Source organism: Gossypium arboreum, chromosome 10, assembly GCF_025698485.1.
Source record: "Gossypium arboreum isolate Shixiya-1 chromosome 10, ASM2569848v2, whole genome shotgun sequence".
NCBI lineage: Eukaryota > Viridiplantae > Streptophyta > Magnoliopsida > Malvales > Malvaceae > Gossypium > Gossypium arboreum.
The window spans coordinates 107,684,087-107,711,660 of NC_069079.1; the positions used below are offsets into that span (position 1 = coordinate 107,684,087).

A 27,574-nucleotide genomic window follows, 5' to 3' on the forward strand; every position below is an offset into this window, starting at 1 on the left:
AAAATTAAGCTTCATTTTGTATTTGGGCCCCTCATGTTTAAGCCAATCTCGATGTCGTCGAGTTGTATCGAAACATGATGCGGCCTAGGTCGTGTCAGAGGGAGTGTTTACAGAAAAGATGAGTGAAATTTTTGTTACTCCGTCCCCTATTTATAGTACTAGAAAACCTAGTCTATTCCTAATTAAATTCTAAAAGATAAATACAAATAAATGAATATAATTAAAGATAAATGAAGATAAAAGCTAAAATTAAATCTAAATAATAATCTTTAACAATTATCCTAATATAATTAAAAATTAAATAAAGTCTTGTGTTTATAAAATTTTTGCATTGCACTTTTGCCCCCAAATCTTCCACACTTTGCATTTTTTGCACCACTTTCTTCCTACTTCACATGTTGGCCCATTTTATCTTTAAATTCACGCTTTTTGCCCCCAAATTTTTTTTGCCTTCAACTTAGTCCCTACAAGATAAAAACCATAAATAACTTAAATTAGTAGGATCATACTCCAAATAAATGTGTAATTAATACATAAAAATATGTCATTCTAGAGTATTATCACCGATCAATCCAACTTCCAAATGAAATGATTTGAAATAGTTTAAATTCTATTGATCTATTTGTATTAATTATGGATTTAGTATCGTATTTTAATTTGATCAATTTTAGTTTATATACTTTTTAAATGTTAAAAATTTAGTCTTGACCAAATAATACTTGTTAAATTTGTTTGGTTAAATTCTAATATTAGTCATGTATTAAGCATAAAGTTGTAAGGTAAAGAGAATTTTGAAAAGAATTGAATATCTATTATTAAATGATAAAATGGCTTTTTATAGCCGTACATCACAACTGAAAAGAGAAAGAAAAAGAGTGCATGACTCAACAACTTTGAATAAATCAAACAAACAAATATCCCTAAAGAAACGGGATTTATTATCCAAACAACCTAAAATAGATTATCAAATCTCAACAATTCCTCCCTTAAACTAAAAATACTCTAAGCATTTAGTTTATGTCAGCTTCTACACAAACACCCAAGAATCTTCTCAACTTACAAAACTGATCCAGCTTAAGAGGTTTGGTCATCACATCTGCTAGCTGATCCTGTGAATTACAATGCACCAATTTAATGTTGTCAGTCTTTGTTAGGTCTCGAAGAAAATGAAAACGCATATCAATATGTTTGATACGACCATGTATTACTGGATTTTTGGAGAGCTTGATTATCGAGCTATTATCACAAAAAAAAAGTGATTAATTTCTCATGATTCTTGTCCAATTTCACCAACACCCTTTGTAATCATACTACTTGACATGCACATAATGTTACAGCAATAAATTTAGCTTCTGTGGTGGACAAACTAACTATTGGTTGCTTTGTAAAAAACCATGAAATTGCTCCTAAGCTTAATAAAAACACATAACCAGAAGTACTATTTCTATTTTCTATATCACCAGCAATATAAGCAACAAGTTTATTTTCTCTTCCCTTCTTATAGAAGATTCCAAACTTAGTGGTGCCCTTCAAGTATCTCAAAGCTCATTTCACCACCTGCAAATATAGCTTAGTAGGATTTTCCATGTATCTACTAGCAAGACTCACCACAAACATCATGTCCAATTGTGTTGCAGTAAAATACATAAGACTACCAATAACTTGCTTGTAGTAAGTCTTATCCACTTTGACTCTATCTTTATCTTTTGAAAGCTTGAATCCAAAAACTAGTGGAACCTGAACAAGATTACTCTTATCCATTTTGAAACGTTTTAGCACCTCTGATGCATACTTATTTTGATTGATAAAAATGCCATCAGATTTTTGCAACATTTCGATACCAAGAAAATACCTCATCCTCCCAAGATCTATCATGTCAAATTCATTCTTTATAGAATTTCTGAACTCAATTATCATCTGCTCATCATTACCAAAAACAATGAGATCATCAACATACAAACTAACAATTACCATTTTCATGTCTCGCCTTTTTATGAACAAAGTATGTTCATAATCGCATTTTTCAAATCCTTCCTTCATGAAGTAAACATCTATTCGACTAAACCAAGCACATGGAGCTTGCTTAAGTCCATAAAGTGTTTGTTGCAGTTTATATATCTTTCTCTCATTTCTCGACTGAACATAACCACTTGGCTACTCCATAAAAATATTTTCAGTTAATTCTCCATGCAAAAAAGGTTATTTCACATCTAGTTGGTAGATAGTCCAACCTCTTTGAGCTACAAATGTTACAACCAGTCGAATTGTTTCTATACGAGCAATATGGGCAAATACTTCAGTATAATCTACTCCATACCATTGCAAATACCCATTCACAACAAGTCTAGCCCTGTATTTATCCATCTTTCCAATCTCATTAAACTTGGTTTTATAAACCCACTTTATTCCTACCTTCTTTACTTCCTTTGGTAATTATGTCAGTTCCCATGTATTATTTTCTGTATTGATTCCATTTTTACATCCATTGCTCTCTTCAATTTTTCACTTTTAATAGTTTCTTCAAACTAAACAGGATCATCAGCTGTAGACATCACCAAATAAGCTTTATTATCTTCTTCAAAAAGCCCTTCTCCAGTCTCATAATCTCTCATCCAAGTTGGTGGTACCCTGTTTCTCTTTTTATCTGTACTAAAAGCATCATCTCCAGTTGAAACATCAAAAGAAAGATTCCATATGTCTGTATCAACTTTAGGTTCACCTTCCTCTTTAGTCTCATTAATTCCAATTGCTGCATTTTATTGATCTCCCCATTCTAAGTCACACACAGCAGTGTTTTCATACTTTTCATCCCAATCCCATGCCTTATCTTCTTCGAATACAACATCCCTACTTATTATAAATTTTTTTGAGTTTGGATTGTAAAGTCTATAAGCTTTTGACTCATCACTGACCCCCACTAAAACGCACATCATGTTTTTATCGTCTAATATGGTTCTTTTAAAATCGGACATATGAACATGAAAAATGCAACCAAAAACACAAAAATACTCAACTGAGGGTTTGAATCCTCTCCATGCTTCTTCTGGTGTCTGATCTTTGACAGAAAAAGTTGGGCTTTTCAGAACATGTATTGTCCAATTGACTGCTTCAGGCTAGAAAGTTTTCGAAATCTTCTTTGCAAAAAGCATGTTGCGTACCATATTCATAATGGTTCTGTTCTTGCGTTCCGCTACTCCACTTTGCTACAGCTTATATGCAGCTGTCAGTTGTCTTTGAATGTCATTATTTTTACAAAATTTTGTGCACTCATGTGATGTAAATTCTCCTCTACGATCAATTCGCAAAAATTTGATAATCGAATTTGATTTTTTCTCAACATGAACTTTAAAATTTTGAAAAATAACAAAAGCCTCTGATTTTTCTGTTAGAAAATAAACTCAGGGTTTTCTACTGAAGTCAATAATAAAAGTCATCAAGTACCTTTTTCGACTATTTGAAATAGGTTTGATTGGTTCATAAATATCAACATGAATTAACTGAAGAATTTACGCTGACCTCAAAGTGTTTTTCTTTGAAAATGATGATCTATGTTACTTTCTCACCATACATTCCTTACAAAGCTCTGATGAAGACTTGAGTTCCAGTAAGCCATTGACCATCTTCTTATGTTGAAATGTTTTCAGACCTTTATAACTTAAGTGCCCATATCTGCAAGGCTAGAGCTACTGAATCTTTTCTTCTAGGGTTGTGTTAAAACAAGTAGGTAGTGCAGTAATAGCATGTAGCTTGAACATTCGATTTGCAGTCATCTTTGTATCCATGATCAACCCTTTCTCAAAGTGATATATCTTACGTCTATCATGTTGAAATAGAACAGACAGCCTCTTCTCTTGCAACTACCCCACACTTAGCAAATTATTCTTCAATTCTGGCACATAAAAAACTCATGTGATGATCTGCACTATTCCATCCACTATTAATCTTACAATGCCCTTTCTTGTTACAACCAAGCTTGTGTTGTTTCCTAGCTTCATCGTATCTTTATAATTTTCATCATAATTGACGAAATATTCCATCTTTCCACACATGTGATTGCTGCATCCTGAATCAAAGAACCATGTATCATCTTTATTAACAGCCTTTGCATCCAAAAATGGCATGAACTGTAATATCCTGATTTTGGGCCTAGTCAGAATAGCGGTTTCGTGACCACAAAATCCGAGATAGAAATAATTATTTTATGATTATTTTGAGGTATATGATATGATTACATGATTGTATGAAAATTTCGTGAAGAAATTTTATGCATAAAGTGCTTAAATTGAAATTAGGGACTAAATCGAATAATTTGTAAAACTTGCATTCTAGAAGTTTCTAGTATGAAATTTTTTTGAAATATTAATTAGGAGGCCTTAAATAGCAATTTTACCAATTTCTAAGTCTATGGACAAAAATTGGACATGGATGGAATTTTTGGAAAGTTTAGCAGTAAGGGTATTTTGGTCATTTAGGGGTAAAATGAATTAAAATACAAAATTAAAAGCCAATTTTGCTCATCTTCAACCCCATGGCCGAATGTAGCAAGGAGAAACCATGGCTAGGGTTTTTCAAGCTTCCAAGCTCAATTGTAAGTCCGTTCTAGCCTCGTTTTTAATGATTTTTACGTTTTTTAAGTCTCGGTAGCTCGATTAAGCTTATGCTAGCAATAATTCAACCTAGGGTTCATATTTGGAAAACTATCCATAGGTGAAATTTGTGTATTTTGGTGTTTTATGATAGAATATGAGGTTTTAAATTATGTTAGACAACTTGTACTACTCGGTTTTAAGTGAAAACGAGCAAAAGGGCTTGATCGGTAAAAATACCTAATAGTCATAAGTACATGTTAGAGTGAGAATTTGATGTTACCATAAAAGGAAAAAATGATCATCATGTCATAAAACATAAGAAAATAGGTTGAAGTTTAATTTACGAGCTTTGGGGCAAAAGTGTGAATATGCGAAAGTTTAGGGGCAAAACTGTAATTTTGTCAAAATATGATTTTGGGTCAATTTGTATAATGTGAGTCCTAATTAGACTATATGTTAAATGATAGAGTAAGGAAAACTAAAATTAGGGCTAAAATGGGGAAAATACCAAGTTGTGGACGAAATGGTAAAAGTAGCCATTTTCGCATACGAGGTAAGTTCATATGTAAATGTTGGTAACATAGTTATTATTTTAAATGTTTTAATTTTATTTAAATGATATGATAATTATTATGAAATATTATACTGTGATAATTGTTTGTTAATATGTCAAATTATGTGATATACTTGGAAAATGTGAAATACTACTAGAGTATCAGTAATGGCATTCCGTAGAAGATGGTTGAGACACATGATTGGGAAAAGGTCCGTTGAACCTTAGGAATGGATTAGGATACAAGTGACATGTCACTAGGATATTTGGGCATCCGAACTCGTTGAGTTGAGTCCGAGTTCACTTATGGATGCGAATGTCCGAACTCGTTGAGTTGAGTCAGGAGTTCGAGAGATGTAACTAGGCATCCGAGCTCGTTGAGTTGAGTCCGAGTTCACTTATGGATGCGAACGCTTGAGCTCGTTGAGTTGAGTCCGAGTTCACTTATGGGCGGGTTACATGGTAGCTTGGCTACATATGTGGCACTTATGTGCAAACTTTCCATGTATCCAATTATATTCCAATGTGTTCAACGGGTAAAATTCTACTCAAATGGAGGAATACTCGAGATGAAAGGGACGTATTGGTAAGTGTTGTGAAATGAATACTTTGAACAGGTATGTACTTAACCCTCGGGTTGAAAACTCGATATAACAACAATATGGTAAGATGATAAATGAAAATGTGATATGAATGTCTCGGTGATGATTATGCAAATGATGTTTTATGTTTGCGTATATAGTTGTGTTAGTTGCTATTTGCATGTGAGCTTATAGTTGTGTTAGTTGCTATTTGCATGTGAGCTTACTAAGCATTTATGCTTACTCCCTCCTTTTCATTCCTTGTAGTGTTGACAAGCCAGCTCGAAAATCGGGAACGGTTGGAGGCACACTCACACTATCCGTATACCATCTTGGCATAATGGCTTGTATATTTTGAGTATGGCATGTATAGCATTATAATCATTTTGTATATATGGTCTTATGATATGGTTATTGAGTGGTATGGAAATGCTTGGTAATGATTAGCCATTGGAATGGCTAATCATGATCATATTTGGTGTTATGTATGCTAAATTGCTAGCTAATCCATGGAAACCATGAAATAGGTAAAATTTACCATAAAATAGATTCAGACAGCAACAGTGATGTGAGTTTGAAAAATCATTAAAAATAGTAGAGATACAATTAGATGATGAATAAAATATGGAATTGAAGAATTATGAGTCTATTTTCATATGGATGGAACAAAATAGGTATATGAGTTATATTTTATGAGATGTTTAAATTTTTGTGAAACAGGTCCAGAGCGATTTCTGGATCCCCTGTTTTGACTTCGGAAATTCACCATAAATTTTTCAAAGATAATTATAAGTCATAATTTATATATACAGATTCTTTATTGAGTCTAGTTTTATTAGAAACAAACAGCATAGTCATTGAAACTCTGTACAAGGAGATATCTGATTCGTAATACACAGAGGTCAGAGCAGTCAAACCCTGAAACAGGGGAGACTTTAACTAATAAACTGTACTAATTTTCTAGACCAAAAATTATAGAAAAAAATTAGTAAATAGATATATGAGTCTAGTTTTAGGGAAAATTTACGGAATTGGATTTCGAGTTTTGGAACTCGAGATATGAATTTTTAAGCGACTGTGACGCAGATTGCTAGCTTGACTGAAAATTTTAAAAATAAATTGTTTGAGTTGTTTAAGTAATGAATTAAGTCTGTTAACACCTCGTGTTCGACTCCGGCGACGGTCTCGGGTACGGGGCGTTACATGAACAATATTTATTCATGAGTTTCTGCCTAGTGTGCCTCTTTGCTCGAGCATTCCCATTGAAAATGTCCTAATTTGTGACATCTGTAGCATTCCACAATGGCTTTATCAAGAGTCTGTCTGCCTCTCCCCCTTCTTCTTCCCTGTAACCACCTCGGCCTCCACCTCCTAAACCAAATAGTTCCTTAGAAGAAATCTTCAATGCTTGTGCTTCTTTAGGTAAAGAACTCATGTTGATGCGTTGCTCATGCACCAATAAGCTACTCTGCAATTCATCAATAGTCAAGATTCTTGTGTCTTTAAATTCCTCAATAGAACACAAAACATAGCTAAACTTGGAAGCCATTGATCTCAGAATTTTTTAGAGCACTTCAGCATCTGTCTTATTCTCACCATTCTTTTTCATCTTGTTGACTATTGTGAGAGTTCAAGCAAAATATTCATTGACAGATTCACTAAACTTCATTTCAAGAATCTCAAATTCCTTTCGCAGAACCTATAAGTGTCCATGATTTACTTTTGTTGCACCTTGAAATTTTTGTTTCATAGAATCCCATATACTCTTAGATGTATCCTTATTTAGGATAATCTCAAGGATTGAACGATCTAAAGCTTGAAATACATAGTTCTTTGCCTTCAAATCTTTCAACTTCTGATCCTCGACCTATTTCTTCTCTGCCTCTATTAGGGCTCTACCTTTTGCTTCTGTAGGTACCCCATTTTCACTATGATACAATATTCCTTTGATCACAGAAAGTTTTCCATGAGCATTGCCTAGTGGTCATAGTGTCCATCAAATTTTGGAACAGTAGGTTGCGCAAATGAACTTTCTATTGCCATCTTCAATCACCTAAAATATCACGCAAAGAGCTGCTACTTCTAAATTAATCAGGTCCCGTGAAGAAGCCTGATACCAAATGTAAAGGAAAAAATTGAATATCTATTATTGAAGGAGAAAATGGCTTTTTATAGCCATACATCACAACTGAAAAGAGAAAGAAAAGGAGTCCATGACTCAACAACTTTGAATAAATCAAACCAATAAATATCCCTAAAGAAACGGGATTTATTATCCAAACAACCTAAAACAGATTATCAAATCCTAACAAAAGTTAAATATTTAATCTATGTTTTCCAATTTAATCTTTTTTAGTCGCTATCTTTTTTGGATTTCCAAATTTTACTCTTAATGTAAATAACACTCGTTAAATCTATTAACTAGTTTTTTTTTTGTGTGTGTGTGTGAGTAATAAGTAGAGATGACAAGTTGGCATGACATTAAATGTACGACAATATGTCTGATGAATCAAATTTTGAAAATAACAGAACTTAACTTAATGGATCTAATAGTTGTCATTTGGTCAAGACTAAAATTTTAAAATTCTAAAAGTGTAGGGATTGAAAATGAATACATTAAAGTACAGGTACTAAATCCACAACTTATTAAAATTACAAGATTTAATAGCATAATTTGACCTTTGAAATATCATCTTACCAAAAGGAGAGAATATAAAAATTATTAAGGTGGAAAGCCACCTAGTAATTGAATTTGGATGTAATTGCTTGTAATTACATAAGGGTGGCATATTTGGGTAACCATTGTAATTGATGATTCCATTGAATTGGGTGTAATTAGAGCACCTAATTACACGTTCCAATTCTTAAGGGGAGGGTGAGAATTGGAGTAATCACATAGGTAATTACATTCAAATCCAAATTTAATTTATTTATAAAAATTATAAAAAAATTATATTATAAGAATGAACATATATGAATGTTTGAGATGATTATGGCAAAAAAAATTCTTATATTATAAATTCTTAAAAATATATTATAAAATTAATTTGTATATTTTATAAAGTTATAACAAAAATATATTATTCAAATTCTAAAAATTTATAAAGCTATAACAAAAAATTTACATGTTATAAAAGTGTTATTATATATTTATTTATAAAAATTATGGCCAAGAAATATGGACACAACTTATTATATATGTGTCCATGTTATATATCATAAAAATAAAAAAAATTAACTTTTAAAGTTATGGAAGAAAATATTATTTATAAGAAGTATTATGAAAATTTTGGACAATTTATAATTTTTCAAAAGTTATATATTATTATTTTATATTATTTTTATTTAATTTACATATTATAAAAGGGATATAACCTAGTTTAAGTCTTTCTCTAAAGTTTTATAATTAAAGCTAAAGATTATTTGAGTTGTGAGTCTAAATATTTTAAGGACGATACTAACTATACAAATAGAAAAAATTTTCTTGCATCATATTGTGGGGTGTGATGCCATTTGATAGAATGGTATCAAACACAAGCACCATAGATAACTTACGAACTCTTTAATTTGAGACATCCAAGGCATAAAAATATAATTAAAAATACATTTATTGTTCTTAAAAATATTTTTCATCTTAACAACATCACTAATAATTTTGTGATTATAATGCACATGATTATTTGATTTTACTTTTTGTTACTTGTTTCAAATTTATTTTATCATATTATTTATTTATTATAATAATTAATTTTTAAAAATATAAATTATGTACCTATGTAATTACAATTTATACTACCAAACATGACATAAAAATTACAATACACATTTAATAAATTATAATTTCTATAATTAGAAATGTGAAAGCAAGATTGAAGGAAGTCAACTATGTCTGCTAAACTTGTTCGTATACAACATTCCAGCAGGGTGGTACTACATTTTTCATTCTAATTGGGTAAATTAAAAGAGCACTGAAGAGGATGGACAAAATAAATAAACATCCATAACATAAAACAAAGACAAATTGAGGTAAGTGGAGACACTAAAGATAAAGGTGTTTGAATTTAGACAAGTGAGCTTCACAATTTATTTGATTCGTTGGATGAATATAGTCAAATGAATGAAACATGGAAACCCACATTTCTTCATTACAAATGAATTAATTGAGTATTTATATTACTAAAATGTGTTGTATCGGTACATCTTTAGGCAGACTGTGTTGGCCATTTTTTAACAGATAATTTGATAGTAAAATCTGTGACAAATTCTTAACATCACGTGGTTATTATTATAAGATGTATTTTGATGATTATCGTAACCCATAATGAATAGCTTGGGCGTGATAAGGTAACAACAACTTGATGGTTTCATGTCTATGAACATTGTATTTATTCAACAGATTTCCTTAATATGATGAATAAGTTAAAGATATATAATATGTATTATTAGAAGATAATGAGGGTTTTTCAATGATTTTATTGAAGAGGTGAGTTATATGCTTAAAGATTGCAAATTATCCCACTTTATGATAATCTTAAATTCTGAGGGCTGCCATGGGAATTGTAAGAGCTCGGAGTTCACTCTTGAATTTTTTTTATGGGGAATGTTTTATGTGATTTGATTCTACTTTCGGCAGGAAAAGATGTCTACTAAATTCAACTTAAATTATTATTTATGGTATGAGATTTAGTATAGCTGAATTAGGTAATATTAACTTCAAATTATATTCTCGATTAAGTCTTAATTTGATTGGTATAGACATTATTATCAATGTTAAGAAGATGCGAATTCAAGTATGCTAAAGTGCGTTATCCTTCTACTTAAGGGTTGAGGAGGATAAAAAAAGTTCAAATTGTGTCAATAATTTTTTGTATTAAGTTTTTATTCGTTTTTTGCTTTATTCATAGATATACCATTTCTACCTCGTTTAGATACTAATATAATAAATAAGTAAAAAAAACTTATTTATTACATGTGTATTAAAATAGTTAGCCATATAGTTAATAAAAAATTATAATTATAATTTTATTTTCAATTTGATTTATAGATACGGTATAAAATTATAATTATAAAAGTTTAGAAAAATCTTATTATGTATAAGTTATAATTATTAGTTAAATTTATAGTTTCCAAATATAATGTGAGCCAAAGAAAATTACTATCAATATTGTTAGCTGTTATGTCAAACATAATTTGAACAAAAAATTATTTTTAAAAATAAATAATTTTTATTTCTAGTTGGAATCTGTTTTTTTTACAAAAATATTTTTTGGTAGAAAATTTTTTTAAACTAATTGGTAAGAGACCTTTCTAATTTTAGTGTTGAAAGAGAATAAAAGACAATAATAAATAAGGAGGGTTTATGAAACAATTTATCGTATTTAAAGTGTGTGGCAGCACCGTAGAAGCTTTTTTAGGCAGCCAATGAAAATAAAAAATTTACATATCAGGTCTTTAAGTATTTTAAGTTATCACATTTGAGTTTGATACCATTAATATGTTAGACAACACCAATAGAATATTATAGCAAACGTACCATTTTGATAAATAATTTAATGGACATACCATTTGAATTTTTTTTTTTTTGTATTATTGGGTTAAAAAAACCCTTATTATATTTCAAATTTTCAAAATGGAAAAAAAAATTGTAGGAAAGAAACACGAAAATGATGATGTTTTTGGGAATTGAACTGTGGTACTTTTAAGAGTAAAGTACAACTGTACCAAGTTCCACTTCTATCTTGAATTTTGCTCGTACTAGTCTCCTTTAAGAAAAAAGGAAAAAGATTATGAACTGTTAAATAATGGCTTAATAATGAAAAAATGTAATAAATTGATCTATGCCTCAACATTAACGTTAAATCTGTTAAATTAGTATTATAGTCGATTAAATAAATTATTAAAAAAATTTAAAATTTTAAAAAAATAATTAATTTTTTAATTCAATTTAATCCATTCATATCAATTTTCAGATCATTTAATCTAATTTTGTTGTTGAAACCGATACCCAAGTGGTCGGGTTTGGTTGAAGAAGCATGGTTTCAGCCAAAAAAAAAAAAAAGAGGCGCAGCGTTGAATTATGAGGAAGTAGGTTCCGTCAGAAACAAAAAGGTGGTATGATAGTAGTTTCCCATCTCAAAGCATCACCAAAACTGACCTCATTTAACATTTCTTGGCCCTAATATTATCCCTCCCTCGTCTCCTTACAAATAGACTTGATGAGATTTAATCCCAATAGTTCCTTCATGTACAAGGAAGGTAAAAGAAAGGACCACCAATCCACAATAAGGTGGTAAGACTTAAGAGTGAAGGAGGGTTTTGGCCTCTTGTCTGAAAGAAGAAGGTTTTGCAGAACAGAAACCAAAATCTGAGTCCTCAATTGTGTTTGTTTATTTGTTTGGTTAAAAGCTGTTTTCCTGAAAGCCTGCTACTTGTGTGTTTGGTCCCTTTCCCTGTCAAAGATGATGTCATTGCAAATAATGTTCATTCTTTTCGAGAAAACTAAATACCATTCATCTCTTTACTTACTTTGACCTGCTGCTGCTATCTACTTTAGTTATGCTATATGTGGTTCCTTACAGTTACTTGCAATGCTTGTTTTCTATATTGATCTCAAAACCAAATCCATGGGCTGGCTCCCAGATTCTTGCCTCCCCCATTTTTTATTTTACAAAAATATTCTTACTTGTATGCATCATCTTTCCAAATGAATCCTAGGATTAATGGAACCCTAATCTTTGAATAAAACTATGGCTGAGTGAAAAATATTAAACTAGGGCTTGTTTTTAAACGTACGTATGATAATTTTATATTATTTCTTTCTATTTATTAAACGCTTCAATTTCATTTTCTTCATCCTTTTTATGTAACTGAGATTCGGATTTGCTGCTGTTTTCCGCCATAATTTCTTTTAAGTTGAGCTTCAATCATTAACAATTAAACACAACAAATCTATAAGAAAAACATGACCCAATCATAATGCCACTTAAATGCCTAAACTAAAAATCCATAATACTTTATAATTTTAATTCTATTTTTAATGTTGTTTGATAACATATTTAAATTTTAATATTATAACTTAATTTATAATAAAAGTAATAAATTAATTAATTAATTAATTAATATTATGATGTATAGAAATATATAAACTCAGATTCATTAATATTATTATGTACAAAATATACAAACTTAAATTATAATAATTGACTCAAATGTAATGTATTATTATTACCATGATGCCTAGTAATATTTTGGTATTAACAAATACTCAACTTATATTATATTACTTAATTTTTAATTTCTTTTTATCTTTTTGGTAGGCTAAACTATATTATTACTTAAATTTTGATATTATTTAATTATATGCGTTCAGTTTATTTTTTATCTCACGTTACAATATTTAATTTCATCGCCATCATTATTTTTATACTAATTACATATAAACACATCATATATCTAAACTTACCTTTATGTAACGGAAAAATGAACTCAAATTCAAAAAATCATATATATTAAAAATAATAATAAATAAGTAAGATATGGAAGATTGTAAATAAGGGGGGAAAGGAGGGGCAAATGGTGGAAAAGTAAAGTGAAACTTCTGCCTTTTTATTGACACATGGGCCGTTAAATTTTGGACCTATTATGACGTGCGTTACGCCAAAGCCCGGCTGGGCTGCCTCAGACCTCGCACTCGGAGACAGCCCCGTCATTTCCTCTCCCAACCACTGACATCCACGTACTCTCCTCTCATACCCCCAACTTGCCTGTGCGGACCCCACTCTGAATTCTACGCTCCATAATTCGTTCCCCCTAAAATGTGTCACATCACGCATCTCTCTTCTTTCCATTCTCTCTCAGCCGTCCGATCCTGATCGGGAAAAACCCACAAAAGAGGTTTTATTTTATCTTCAGTCCCTATACTCTTCAGAATTTTGAAATATAATCCTTCTGCTCTCTCTCTCTCTCTTGATAGAAGGCCGGGAATGTCTAGAGATTAACATCAAATCTAAATTGAAAACTTAAATAATCTATTTGCATTTTAGCTAACTAATCCTTCAACTTCTAATTTAAAATTTTAATCTGTCCTTATTTGATTGAGAATTTAATATTTTTAACATTAAGAAAAATCTAATCTTAAAACTAAAATTCTATCCATAATATTGGTAATTATTGCATTAAATTTAATTAGATGTTATTAAGCTGGATTTTAAATTTTTTTTACATATATGTACCTTCTATTAAAACAAAGAAATCTATTTAATTTTTCTAAAAGCAAAATATATTAATTTTTAAATAACAACTAAAGGGACTAAAATTTTCGAATTAAAATTAGAAAGAAAATCTAAAAGAGTATAGGGACTGAAGCCAGAATTAGGACAAAAATGGTACAGTCTAAATTGTCTATATCTACCTAGATTGGTTGCATTTGTAATCGTCTCCCCATAAATCTAAGAGCCCGAAAAGTAAAGCTTAGGTTCTCTGTCTGCTGCTTCTTTCTTCTCTTATACTTCATTATTTTTCCTTTTTCTTCTTTTTTGTGAAAAAACATTGAAACTCTTTTCAAGACGCAATAGAAGATGTGTGGAGGTGCAATCATTTCCGATTTCATTGCCGTGAAACGCGGTCGGAAGTTAACTGCCGAGGATCTTTGGTCTGAACTTGACACATTCTCCGACCTGTTGGGTCTGGATTACGGAAATGGAAAAGACTCTTCTTTCACTCAGTTCGACAACACCAAGGCCGGTTCCAAAGCCAAGAACCTTGAAAAAGGTATGATTTATGCTTCTGGCTTTTCTTTAAAGTTTGGGTGCTTTTTTCTTTTTTCTTTTTGCAGAAAGCCATGTTTTTCCATTTGTTTCTTGCATGTTATTGATTACATGTCGGTTTATGTGTTCTTGCAATGGTCTTTTTCTACTTGCATGAATGGTCTTAAAAACTGAAGTAGTCTAGTTCAGAAAACAAGTTCTGCGCATCCGTTTCAGTCGTTTTATGTAAAAGAAAATGGTAAAGTTTCTTGTTTTCCTTGTTTAAAGAAATACAACCAAAAAGTGTTCATGAAAGGAACCAAGTTTGTGTTTTTAATGTTGTTTTATATGTTAAATGTTATGGTTTTTGTTTGGGGGTGGTTTTAGTGGCAAACGAGACGACTCAGAAGACAAGCCGAGGGAGAGAGAAAGAAGGGAAGACTCAGCGAACTCGAAAGAACATTTACAGAGGAATCAGGCAAAGGCCATGGGGGAAATGGGCGGCTGAGATAAGAGATCCTCACAAAGGTGTCCGAGTCTGGCTCGGTACATACAACACGGCTGAAGAAGCGGCTCGAGCCTACGATGAAGCCGCCAAGCGCATCCGTGGGGAGAAAGCCAAGCTCAACTTCCCTCAAACTCCACACCTAACTCAGCCTCCTGCTAAGAAAAGGTGTATGATGGCTCCTGAGTTGACTCCACCGAGTTCTGAAACAAAGAGCCCACCAACCCCACAACTTTTTATGGGTTTTGGTTACGAGAATGGAGTTTACAGACCGAGTGAAGCAATGGAAAGCGAGATGGAGCTGAAGGAGCAAATCTCGAGCCTGGAGTCGTTCCTGGGTTTGGAGCCTGATGAGACAACAACTGAGTTGAGTGGAAGTGCTGAGCCTGACTCAGTGGACCTTTGGATGCTTGATGACCTTGTGACACATCATCAACAACAGCCTCAGCTCTTTTATTAGAAATTAATAAGTTTTAATTAGGGTAATGTTATGTTTGATATGATTATGCTTAAGACTTTAATGTTTGTATTAATGAAGGGTAAATAGTTGTGACAATAAAAAGATTGGCCACCCAGTTTTAATTTATATTTATTTCTAATTTAGGTGACATGTAAATTGGTTTCGAGAAACATTGAAATACCCATAATGTTGGTTCATGTATCAGATATAGTAAACACTTTGGATTAATAAAAAACCTCCTAATATTTTATTTTCAATGCACCTTGTAATATTATAAAATTAATTACCATTTTAATTCATTGCACCAACATTTGGCAATTACAAAGTTATTCCAATGGTGATTGCTGTTTAACTGATTAATTTAATTTTCCCAATTATAGATATCAACTAATATATTCTTCTTTTTCCACATTAATCTTCCAAATTCAAAAGATTAAAAATTAAATGTTTTAATAAAATAATTTTAGGTCAATTTTACATCAATAATATATAATAAATCCATATATATGAAATAAAATATTTACGAGAATATGTAAAATACACAGTAAAATACAGGTGACGCTTGACCAATCGGCCCACCATCTTATTTCTAATAAAAAAATTATTTTTTGGGTACAGTCAAATCAATCGGCGACATCCGTATTTTATATGGTAAATAAAATTTTTTTCAATATACAAAAAAAAAGTAAAAAAAATTATTTGGTGCCGCCGATGTGTTAGGTGCACCCAAAATTTTTTAAAAATATTTAGCTGAAAAAACTCGTGTTTTAATTTTTTCCCGGTATTAAAAACACGAACTCGTGACCAAATAGTCACTTCCATCAGGCTGGTGCCACTTGGCTGCACTAGTTTTTTTTTAAAAAAAAAACTTGTGTTTTAATTTTTTTCAATATTAAAAATACAAATTTGTAACCGAATTAAAGCACAAGTTTTTTTCCAGCTAAATTTTTTTAAAAAAGCCGGTGCAACTAAGCTGTCAGGCGGCAGCAGCCTGACGGAAGTGACCATTCGGTCATAAGTTTATGGTTTTAATATTAAGAAAAAAATTTAAAACACGAATTTTTTCAATTAAAAAAAAAATTAAAAAGCTTTTTGGAGCTCTTGACACATCAACGGCATCAAATTTAAAAAATAATTTTTTTTTACTTTTTTCCCGTATACTAAAAAAAAACTTATATTTATCATACAAAATACGGGTGCAGCTGGTTGATCCAACTGCACTAAAAGAAAAGAATTTTTAGTTAGAACTAAAGTGATGCTGCCCGTATTTTATTGTATATTTTACATGTTTTCGTATATATTAATTTATTTTATATTATTCATATAAAAAATTTTATTTAATTATTTAATAATATGTAAAAATAGGAGTGTACCAAATAAAATTTTTGTATATGCATCAAAGTGCAGTTCAAATAAAATCTGATGATAATGATATCCATTTTTGAACCGGACCAAAACCGGCAATTCATAGGTGGTCTAAATATTTCCACATTATCTACAAGTGCCAAACATAGATTCATTTAATTTTTGATAATTAAATAAATTCAAATTTCAATAGAATTAAATATTTATGATTTAAAATGTTATTTATCATTCAATAAAATTATATTTTAAAAATTATTTTATAATTCTATTAATGAAATATTTTGTTTATAGTTGAACTGTAAATAAAAATAATAATTTTCATAACATTTATTTAAATAGTAATTATTATGTTTGCTCAAATTTAATTTTATTTGAATTTCTTTTAAAAATACATGGATTAATTGATGTACGGAACAATAGAGGACACACACCAAACAATTTGATAGTAATAATTTTACATATATCAGATGATAATATATTATTCAAAAATTTAAAATTAAAATTATTTTAATTTCATAATATGACCCATCAAAACTCCTCAAATCTAAATTCTACAAGTACAGTCGTAATAATAATAATTGAACGAACGGTACAGTACTTGTATGAGAAAATCTTAATTTCATTAAAACTACCAAGAAAAATAAGTGATCATATTATTTTGGTAAAGTAATTCGCACATACATAATAAAAACAAATTATTAGGTTTTGGAGGATAAAAGATTTGGGCGTAGTGGATTGAAGCCGAAGCAAGTGATAGATGTAACCAGAATAACTGCCTCATGCATGCATTCCACCAAAATATTATAACCACTCATTGTCTTTGTTCATCCCACTTTTCTTAATATCTTTTACTGCTCTTTTCTTTTTTTTTTCCTTTTCTTATCATTAAATTTATTATTCCTTTTCTATAATTTTGAGATTTTTTCAATTTTATTTTAATTTTAATTTTAATTTGGATATATTTAGATTATCAATTTAATTGTGCGCTCATTCTACAAATTAACTATCAATGTAGTTATTTGAATGTTTAACTATAATTAATGATTTTGGTTATATTTAATTTGGTATTTTTTAATGTGGTACTTGGATCAATTTAATACATGTATTTTTAAAAGTTATATATTTGGGTATCCAACTGTGTTAACTTTTTAGTGTTTAGATTTGGGTTTGGGGTTGATTTGATGAAAGCTAAGTGCTTACTATTAGATTTAAAATTTTCATTATTTTGTTAATAGAGTAAATTTAGTGTTAATTATGAATTTATTTATTTTTGTGTTTAATTTGTCAAATATAATTCAATGGGTGTGATTTAATTTCGATTTTAAGATTTATTTGATAAAAGTTAATTGCTAATATTATTAATTAATTATAAATTTTCATTAAATTAATTTTAAGCCCCAAATTAAAAATTAAAAGTTAACAATGTTATCTTCAAGTGCCAAAATTATAATTTTTATCAAATATAAATACCGTATTAGACCAAAAACTAATACGAATACCACATTAGAAAAAGAAATCGCATTAAGCATATTTAAGTATGAATGATTGTAGTTAAAAAAAAAATCAACAACAAAGGATTGTGGTTAACATATGATTTGGATACTTTTCCAAGCCTTAAAAAGAGACAATCCCTTTACTATGCATTACCAAAAACGTAACACGTTTGTGGCATACATAAGTAAGGAATTAGGTGTGGCAATGTCTAAATCATGTAGTGTTGGTTTTTACTAAAAGCAGTGAAAAATATCAAACCATGAAGTCAAAGTTCAAACCAATAATATCTGAATTAATTTAGAAATATGAAAAAAAGAAGAGAATTGTGGGATTCCTCTTCTTCAGCACTTCAGCATACCTTTGTCGACTTGTTTAATTTCAAGAGCAGCATATTCCACCTTTTGACTTAAAACTGACGACAAGATCTTATTGTAAAAAGCCTAATCTCTAGTAATATGTTCATCTTCCTATACATTTCATATTCATACACAATTACCCATTTAATCCTTTATATTACAAAATATTATTATAATAAACGTAGATAATAACTATAAAATTATCGCAAAGTAATAGGAAAAAAATAAAAACATATAAATTTTATGTTGAAATTCTTTTAGGAAAAAATCACGGACAAAAGAGGAGAAATTCGTTAATGTTGAAAAACAAATGATAAAAAAGGAGTTTTGACTACATATATTTAAGTGTTAAAAAATCATGTTCTAATTAAAGTTAAATAGAAGAAGTATAATTCTATACAGGCTCAATTTATATGGTATGGCCGTCTCCACAAATCCTCTTATTTAATTACTATAATTATTTCTTTAACAAGTGTCGAGATTCAAGTCACACAATCTCTAACAAATATAAATCAAATATAGCATATATGAATAAGTCTCAAAGTTAAACACCTAAAATCTCATGATTTCAACTTTACCAACATAATTAAAATCTAGTTAAACAAATGGTGTTTCTACGAGGTTCGTCTTGAAAACAGAAATCAAACCTATTTTTTATTTTTCAAGTTTTTATTTCATTAAATAGAAATTATAATTAATTTATTATTTTTAAAATTTATAAGTTAAATTATTGTTTTCAAAACTTTTTCCTATTGAATTATGTTTTATATCATCAAAATTAATATTAATTGGTAAGATTTAATTAAAAATCAGAGTTGATTGCAAAATTTTAATAAAATTTATAATTTAGTAGTAAAATTAAATCATATTAACTCATTTTGTTTTTTTTAAATGACTAATTCTCATTAAACGAAATTAACTCATATCTTTTAAAAATAAAATGATAAAATTAATGAAAATAAAATTTAGGTGGATTTGAACGGCGATGTATTTACTTTTGATTAAATTAATTCTTATATTGTACCAATCATCTTAAATTTAATTTCATAATTAATAAAATATATTAATATTATTATATTTTTAAAACAAAACTTAGTTTACTAAAGTTTATATTAATTAATTAAAATTTTACAAAAAAAAATAAAAATAAAATTTGAAGACCCCCAATGTAAGTGGGACTGTGGGAGTTTAATGCTAGTTAAAAAACAAGGTAAATATATTGTGCTCAAAATAATAATTATAAATAATAAAGGTGATTAGTGTAAAGAGTCATAATTTGAATTAAGAAATTAATATATAAAGAAAGGCTGGTGGAAAAAGAATTGAAAATTGAGAAGATGCATGAACCTACCTCATGATATTCAAGGTGGGTCCTACTCTTTCAATTTAATCCTTTTATTCCAATTCTTATTTAATAAAATCTTAATCCTATTCCCATTCTTTTTTCTTTTTTTTAATCTTCTTACCAATTATAAATTTCTCATTTCACATCTCATTCTTATTTTAATTGGCATAAGTATTATTATCGATGTAAAAGAACATAAGTTCAAATTTATTAAAACTCATTATCTTTCTATTTATTAGTTGAGGAGGGACTATGAATAATTTTATTTTAAACTCCTTTTATTATTTTAAATTTATAAATAGTTTTAAATTTACATGATCTACCGTGAAATTTAATTATATTATCAATGTTTATATATGATTCAAAAAGTCGATTGAATTTTAATTCAATTGGCATAAGCATTATTACCAATGTAGGAGGATATGAATTCGAGTATGTTAAAACACATTATTCTCTTATTTATGAATTAGAAAGTGGTTATAAATAATTATAGGTATTATATTAAAAATTAAAAAAATATATCTTATTAGTTAAATTTTGAATAGTGGAATTTATTAATGTGATTTGGAAATGATGGCCCCTGAAATGAAGCCCACTTGAGGGGTCAACTTTTTAAGAAAAAAACACACGCAACAACGTGTAAATTGTAATATATTTAATTAAAATAATATTCCAATTATTTCTGTATATCTATTCAAAGTTAAAACCTATTTATCTAATCAATTATTTAATGAATAAATAATGTCCAATTGTATTTTGCAGTAGATGATGATAATATCTGACGGTCTAATAAAGGGCAGGTGGATGATGTGATTATTTTTGGACAATCCAAAAATGATTTATATGAGTTAAAATTTTATTTTATTATTATTTGAATTCAATTCAATTTTATTTTAAATGATAATGTTAAAAAATTAAAATGTGTCTTTTTTAAAAATTATTATAATATTATAAGATATTTGTTAAATTTTTAATCTTATTTGTGAAGTTTAAAAATATATTGTTTATTTTTATTTATTAAAAATATTTATTTTATATATTTATAAAAAATAAATATTAAATTTATATATAATGTGTAATTTGATATGTGAACTTTGATTTAGTGCAATTTTACACATTTAAAGAAATTAATGCATACATTTATTTTCATATACGGTTAATGTAATTATATTTGCATATAATATATCAACATAAAATTATCTAATTTAATAATGTTATTAGTGATTTGTGAAAATTAAATCAAATTAAAATTTTACGTATAAAAACATACAAAATTAAAATTTGTGTATAATTTTAATATTTATATAATAAAAACTTTACTAAATAATATGAAAAATCATAAAACATAACTCATTTATTAAACTAATTAAAAATTAATATGAAAAGAAAATAAAATTATCATTAATAATTCTAAAAATAAAGAAAAGCGATCCAAGAAAAACAAATCCAACTCATGGCATCTGTTAACCTATTTGTCGGTGCCTTCAACAACTGTTATTACATGATTGGGTAAACCCTAAACCTTAAATCCACTGCAGTTTAATAACTTAACTTTTGGATGAGGTAAGGTTGGTTGTCTTCATAAAACTCTTGTACTCAGGGTAGCTTCTTTTTTCGCCCTCCAATTTTGTAAAATAAATTATTTTAATTTTCAGTTAATTTTTGTCTATTTTAGTTTTTAAAATTATATTATTTATCAAATCATTTTAAGATGGATAAAAAATTTTGTAAACTTTAATGATCGACATATATATGGATTGTCACGCATAAATCATGCTAGAAATTAAAAACTTTTAAAATTTAAAATATTAAAAATATTTTTAAATAATTTTTAATAAATTGAATAGTTTTTATTTTTAAAATTTCAAATTTTAAAAATTAACTGCTTGCCATGTATATATCATGTTATCAAAGTTAACATAGGCTAATTTTTCTATTTATTTTGAGGTGATTTAACAAAAATATAAATTTAAAAATTAATTAAATAGAAAATTAAAATAATTTTTAATAAAATTAGAAGGTAAAATAAATTATCATGCTTTTTTTTTTGTTTTTGTTTAATATAAGAAGTTATTTCCATTGCTCAAATTCACTGATTGTTTGTCTACTCAGATTATTTTGAGATTAATGTGCTGTATCTTTAACTACTTTACGTCTTTGTCTACTCAGATCTTCCGCATGTTGCCATTTTTCACGTTAATAAATTTATGTTTTAATTACTAAATTGCAAAATTTTGCACGTTTATAAATTTATGTTTTAATTACTAAATTTTAAAATTTATAAAAATGATATTAAATTATTTAAAATTTTTATTTAAATCATTAAATTATTTAAAAATTTTATTTTAGTTAATAGACTGTGACCAACTAACGAGCTATAAGCAACAATTTAATAATTAGTACAATAAATTAGTAGCTTTCAATGAATAGAAGTACATACAATAGATCCAAGCTTATCTGACAATCAATGTCAAAAATCTGAGAATAGAACTATTTGATTATGATATGTAAATTTATTACGCTCAAAATTGTTACATGAAAAAAAAAACTGAATTCTAGAATAGAAGGAAAAAGTAAGTTTTCAATTAGTATAAACAATGTGAATAGAAACAGGATACAAAAACAATCTTAATAACTCAATAACTTAATAAAAATTTTCAAATAATTCCATTATCATTTTATAGTTAAAAATTAAATTCTCAATTTTTCTGATTGGGCCTTGTATTGTTGATTAAAAGTAGAAGTCTCGAATATTAAAGTACCCAAGTTTGGATCACACAATTTACAACTGCAATGTGTGTCAACTACACCATATGCATATACCACGAATGGATTGTCTAGTTCTTTTCGATTTTCATCCGATTTTTCTTGAGTGTTGTACTAATTTAATTGTACATTAGAGTTGCTAAAACGTAGTTGTTAACATATTTATGCAGTAAGATTAGATGATTAACTTTTGAAGAAGACCCAAAATAGCCATAACACCCTACCTAACTTCGGCCAAAGGAGTAGTAATTTCAATTCAAAGAGGCGCATACACCATCTGTCTCTCCCCTGACTGTCGTCTCTGTTCATGTTCTCAACTGATTAGAGACCCAAACCACCTCATGGAAAATGAGGTTTCGTACCACCCGCGAAACTGCGACAACTCCCAAGTTACATGTTGAGAGGCACATTTCAGATTTCCAGATCTATAGATTTACGTCTTTAACCCCCCACAAAATTACACCAAACTCTCATCTTCAATCCCATTCATTGTTGCTGAGCTTCATGATGAAGTTGATTAAGCCTGATTCTTTTCCTCAACCAGCCTTAACCAGTCTATTTTCTCTGCTGGATTAGAAACTAACGTACTTTAAGATTTAAAAGAACACCACATTACTGCAAAACGAGAACTTTTAAGACTATTTGTTAAAAGGAAAAAAAAAAAAAAGGACATAGGCACAGAGATAACTATATAACCATATGAGATTATCATAGCATGAGAATAAAAACAGCTTTTCAGCAGTGTTACGTATAAAGCACCGACAATATTCCTCCTGAGAACCCAGATTCATCTCCAACATAATATGCAATCCAATACCGTGTCATAAAGGACCAGAAGACTTCCAACAATATTCCTCCTGTTCTATTAATATAGAGTTTCAAGTCTGAAAAAAGAAGACATGGTCAGCATGGATGAGGAAAACCACATGGCAGACACGATCAATAAGGAGTGCCAAAGATCAGTCGGTGCTTAAAGTTAATAATCATAAGGGCAACATCAGGAAATGTGCAAAACGAGAGTACGATATTCCACTTACCACGTCATGTGGAAGTGTTGGGTTGCACATGGTAAGCTTCAATTCTGCATTCCTTCTTCTATCTCCATTTACATAGGAAACTTGACCAAGGAATCATCCCAAACTGATCAGAGATTTTCCATGCCATATAACAGAACAGATTAAGTGCAGCCTATCTATCTAAGGTGCCAAACAGTGTTGTCAAGGCAGGCGCCTAAACACAGCATTCGATCGAATTCCTCTTCAATTTATATTATTTTTCACTGTTTTCATTTGAAGTACCTTTACTAATAAGGAAGTGATTATATCAAAACTATAAACATTCAACAACAAACATTGACCATAAGAAAATCATGCATATTGATCAATAAGAAAATTGCATGTCGTATTTAGAGTTTACCATATATCTTAAGCTTTATATATTATGTATAAAAACAGGCTTGTAAAAGCTCAAATATACAAGCAGAGCTTTAGTTCACTCAAGCTAGCGCTTTTTTTTTTTCGCCTTGCGAAGAGACAACAATATAAAGGTCCTAACGCCTGAAGGCAACGGCCCAAACCTACTTTATCTACTTGATGGGGCAAGTCATTCCTCAGAATTTAAAGCTAATATATAGATCACAGGACTACTAAAATCTAAACACCCTGACCACTCGAGAGGACAAGGAAATAATGTGTTAATCATTTTGACACCCTTCAAAGCATGGTGTAATGTGGAGGCCAATATCAAACTTAAACTGAAAAATGGCATCTCTCTATTACTTCTTGGTGTCGGTGTTATGAATTCGGCACATGGATCTATTTGAGCTATAGGACCATCCGTTATCTCCTTAATATATTAGACCATGGAACAATAACTGCAGACTCTCGAGCCAAACCCTTAAGAGTAACTATACTTTTTTGGATCATAAATGAAGCTTCTCTTGTCCTTTAAAAAGGGTCAAGACTGAAATATGACAGCGCCAGTGCTTACAACATAAGGCATTGACAACTTAAAGTTGACACTACAAACTTAAAATCACTGAGGCATCTACATATTTGAGAAGTACACCTACAAAAACTTTCTAACAATCAATTGAACAGCATTGCCTTTGCATTCTTCAAAAAACATAAGCGACAGCAGCATAATTATAGCAACAATGAGAATAGCTAGTAAGATATTCTAACTATAAACAATTCATGTTAATGATGAGTATATACAGCCATATATACATTGAACTTGAATTTGATACATAAAAGGTAATAATTTTAAATACCCCAATTGAACTCCATATTAGCAAACTGAAACCAATCTCATCGGAACCTTCTCCCTGTCCCCAGCTTCCTCAATACCATTTGCCACGATTCTGACCACCTTCTTAAACGCAAAATGCACGCAATTCGACAACGCGATCCAGCAAATCACCTCATACACAAAGTCCATAGCATTAACGGTCCACGGAGATGATGAAGAAGATTCGTCCCAATTTTGCCCTCCAAACCCACCAAAATTCCAACCACTCCCGCCCCAACTGCTCCCTCCACCACCGCCAAACGGACCATACCCATCGTTGCCATCACTGCCGAAGATGAATCCGTAAATCTCGCCGTCGTTTGAGTCATCCCCGCTGTATAACTTACGCTTGGTGCGACGCCTTCTGCGGAGGAGAGTTCGAGGTAATGTCTTATATGAACTAGGCTTGGTCGGAGGAGGTGCAATGGCGTCAACAGGGGTGATTCCGGCGGTAACATGGAGAATTCCAACGTTATCGGAGGATGAGTCGGAGGAAAGGGAAAGGCAACCGTTTCCAGCGATGTGATGGTGGCGATCGAGAATGAATTTGGCAAACCCTACACCTTTGGAAGTGGCTACAGTTAGCGTGTCGCAAATTAAAGAGAGGTCCATTAGGTAAACAAGGAAAGGGAATGAATTGAAATGAAATTGGGAAGGGAAAATTTTTGGGGATCTAGGGAATAATTGAATTGAAGGTGTGGAAAGGGAAAGGGAAGTTGGAATCGAATTTGGGAATTTTGTGGAGGGAAGCTAAAGACAATGATGAACCAAAAATAATAGCAACATGGCAACGTGTTTTTGTTTTACAAGGCGGCTCGGACAGGTGTTGTTCATATGTGGCAATGGTTGACTTATGATTTCTCTTACCAACTTACCAAATAAATTTGTGGAAACATACCTTATTTATAATGCAAACTAAAAAGGAAATATATGATGTGATATTATTCTAATAAATTAGATACAATTAATATATATATATATATGATATCAATTAATTATGCAATATATCACATTAATAATTACAATAAAATATTCGTCTTATTGTAAGATTGTACAAAAGATTTCTCTTAAGTACTCGGTGTAACTATTATTAGTAAAAATAATTTGAGATAAAATCATTGCGGTCTAATTTGTATTAGGATTCAAATTATATTTTATTTTTCTACATAAAATTAGTAAATTAATTATTGTATGTTAAATTAAAGGGCAAATTTATCTTTTTTGTTAAAAATTTTATTCATTTGTACTGTTAAAAATTGACATGATTAATGAAATAATAAGAAAGTGACATGTGATATGCCTCGTGTACTTTATGTTAACGCATAATGACCCGTTTTAACTGTAGAATGGGAGAAATTTTTAACAAAATAACTTACTCTTTAATCTAACGTATAGGGACTAATTTGTCTATTTGTATAATAAAAGAGACAAAACCCATAATACTTTTACCAATAAAGAAAACTTTCATCTTGTGAAAATGATGAAAGGCTTCTTACTTTAGAACTACTATAACTTTGTCCTATAAGAATATTCATGCATCTCACAAACAACACACATTTGTTGGAGCTTGTTAATAATATTTAGTTCTTGTCTAACACATAGAGACTTGAATGAAATTAAGTATATATTTAGATATTTTAAAGGAATAATTGGCATGGGTTGTTTTATTCAAATAATTTAAATGCTCAATTAATTGATTATGCAAATGTTGGATATTTATCAGGTCCGTATAGAGGTCTTTCAAACAAAATATTTATTTATGAATGGGGTACAACCATATAATGATGCTCAACAAAACAAATATTAAATCATGCAAAAGAATTGTAATGCATGGAGGTTGAGAGTATGTTTGGCTAAGGTTAGATATGTAATTTAACTCTACAAGAAAAGATGTTAGTTTTCTTATACAAAAATAATGTAATATGTATAGCTTACTTGAAGAGTGATTACATTGAGAAGAATGAAACATATTCCATCAAATTTATTCTTCACTCTCGTGATCTTGAGAAGAAAAATGATATAGAAGTTCAATAAATTTATTCTAATGATAATTTGACAGATCTTTTAACCAAAGCATTGTTACGTGCAACATTTGAATGACTAATATACATAACTCAAATATGTGATGTGATATCGACGCTAAAGGAGTTTAAATCACAATATACTATTTTCCTTTAATCAAAATTTTACCCATTTTTTTTTAAAGTTCTAAAAAATTTATTTATAATAAGAGATTATATACTATTTTCCTTTCAATCAATTTTTATCCCACAAAATTTTTACTAATAAAGGCATCGTATTGAGAACGTAGTAAATATTTAATGTTGTTTTAACTCCTAGAACCCTAAAGAATAATGTAAATGCCCTTCCAACTCTTAAATCTCTAGTGAAATTTACAGCGACTAATGGAAATGAATAAAATATCAAATGTCGCTGTAATTTTAAGTCCTTCCAACTTTTAATATTAAAAGTTAAAAATTTTAAAAAATTTAAAGAATATATTAAAAGTTAAATGTTAAATTAAAAT

The 27,574-nt window shown here is 29.5% G+C and overlaps 2 protein-coding genes and 1 non-coding gene across 4 annotated transcripts; 1 reads left to right on the top strand and 2 right to left on the bottom strand.

Moving 5' to 3' along the window:
* The first annotated feature begins 14,122 nt into the window (after positions 1–14,122).
* On the top strand, positions 14,123–15,534 carry LOC108489737 (ethylene-responsive transcription factor RAP2-3). The gene is made up of 2 exons (XM_017794455.2): positions 14,123–14,492; positions 14,855–15,534. The coding sequence occupies exons 1-2, from the start codon at positions 14,300–14,302 to the stop codon at positions 15,430–15,432; spliced, it is 771 nt and encodes a 256-aa protein (XP_017649944.1). The 5' UTR covers positions 14,123–14,299; the 3' UTR covers positions 15,433–15,534.
* A 7,161-nt stretch (positions 15,535–22,695) lies between these two features.
* LOC108487592 (uncharacterized) lies at positions 22,696–24,027 on the bottom strand. Of its 2 annotated transcripts, XR_008271689.1 has the most exons (3): positions 23,796–24,019; positions 23,455–23,642; positions 22,696–23,373 (listed from the first exon to the last, which is right to left on the bottom strand). It is a non-coding gene; the product is annotated as an uncharacterized LOC108487592 (transcript). The 2 variants fall into 2 exon arrangements; XR_001871689.2 differs by lacking the exon at positions 22,696–23,373 and having other exon boundaries at positions 23,443–23,642; positions 23,796–24,027.
* Positions 24,028–24,835: 808 nt separating this feature from the next.
* Positions 24,836–25,915, bottom strand: LOC128279216 (uncharacterized). Its single transcript, XM_053019677.1, has one exon. It carries the CDS (start codon positions 25,657–25,659, stop codon positions 25,048–25,050), a length of 612 nt encoding a protein of 203 aa, XP_052875637.1. The 5' UTR covers positions 25,660–25,915; the 3' UTR covers positions 24,836–25,047.
* Positions 25,916–27,574: the final 1,659 nt, after the last annotated feature.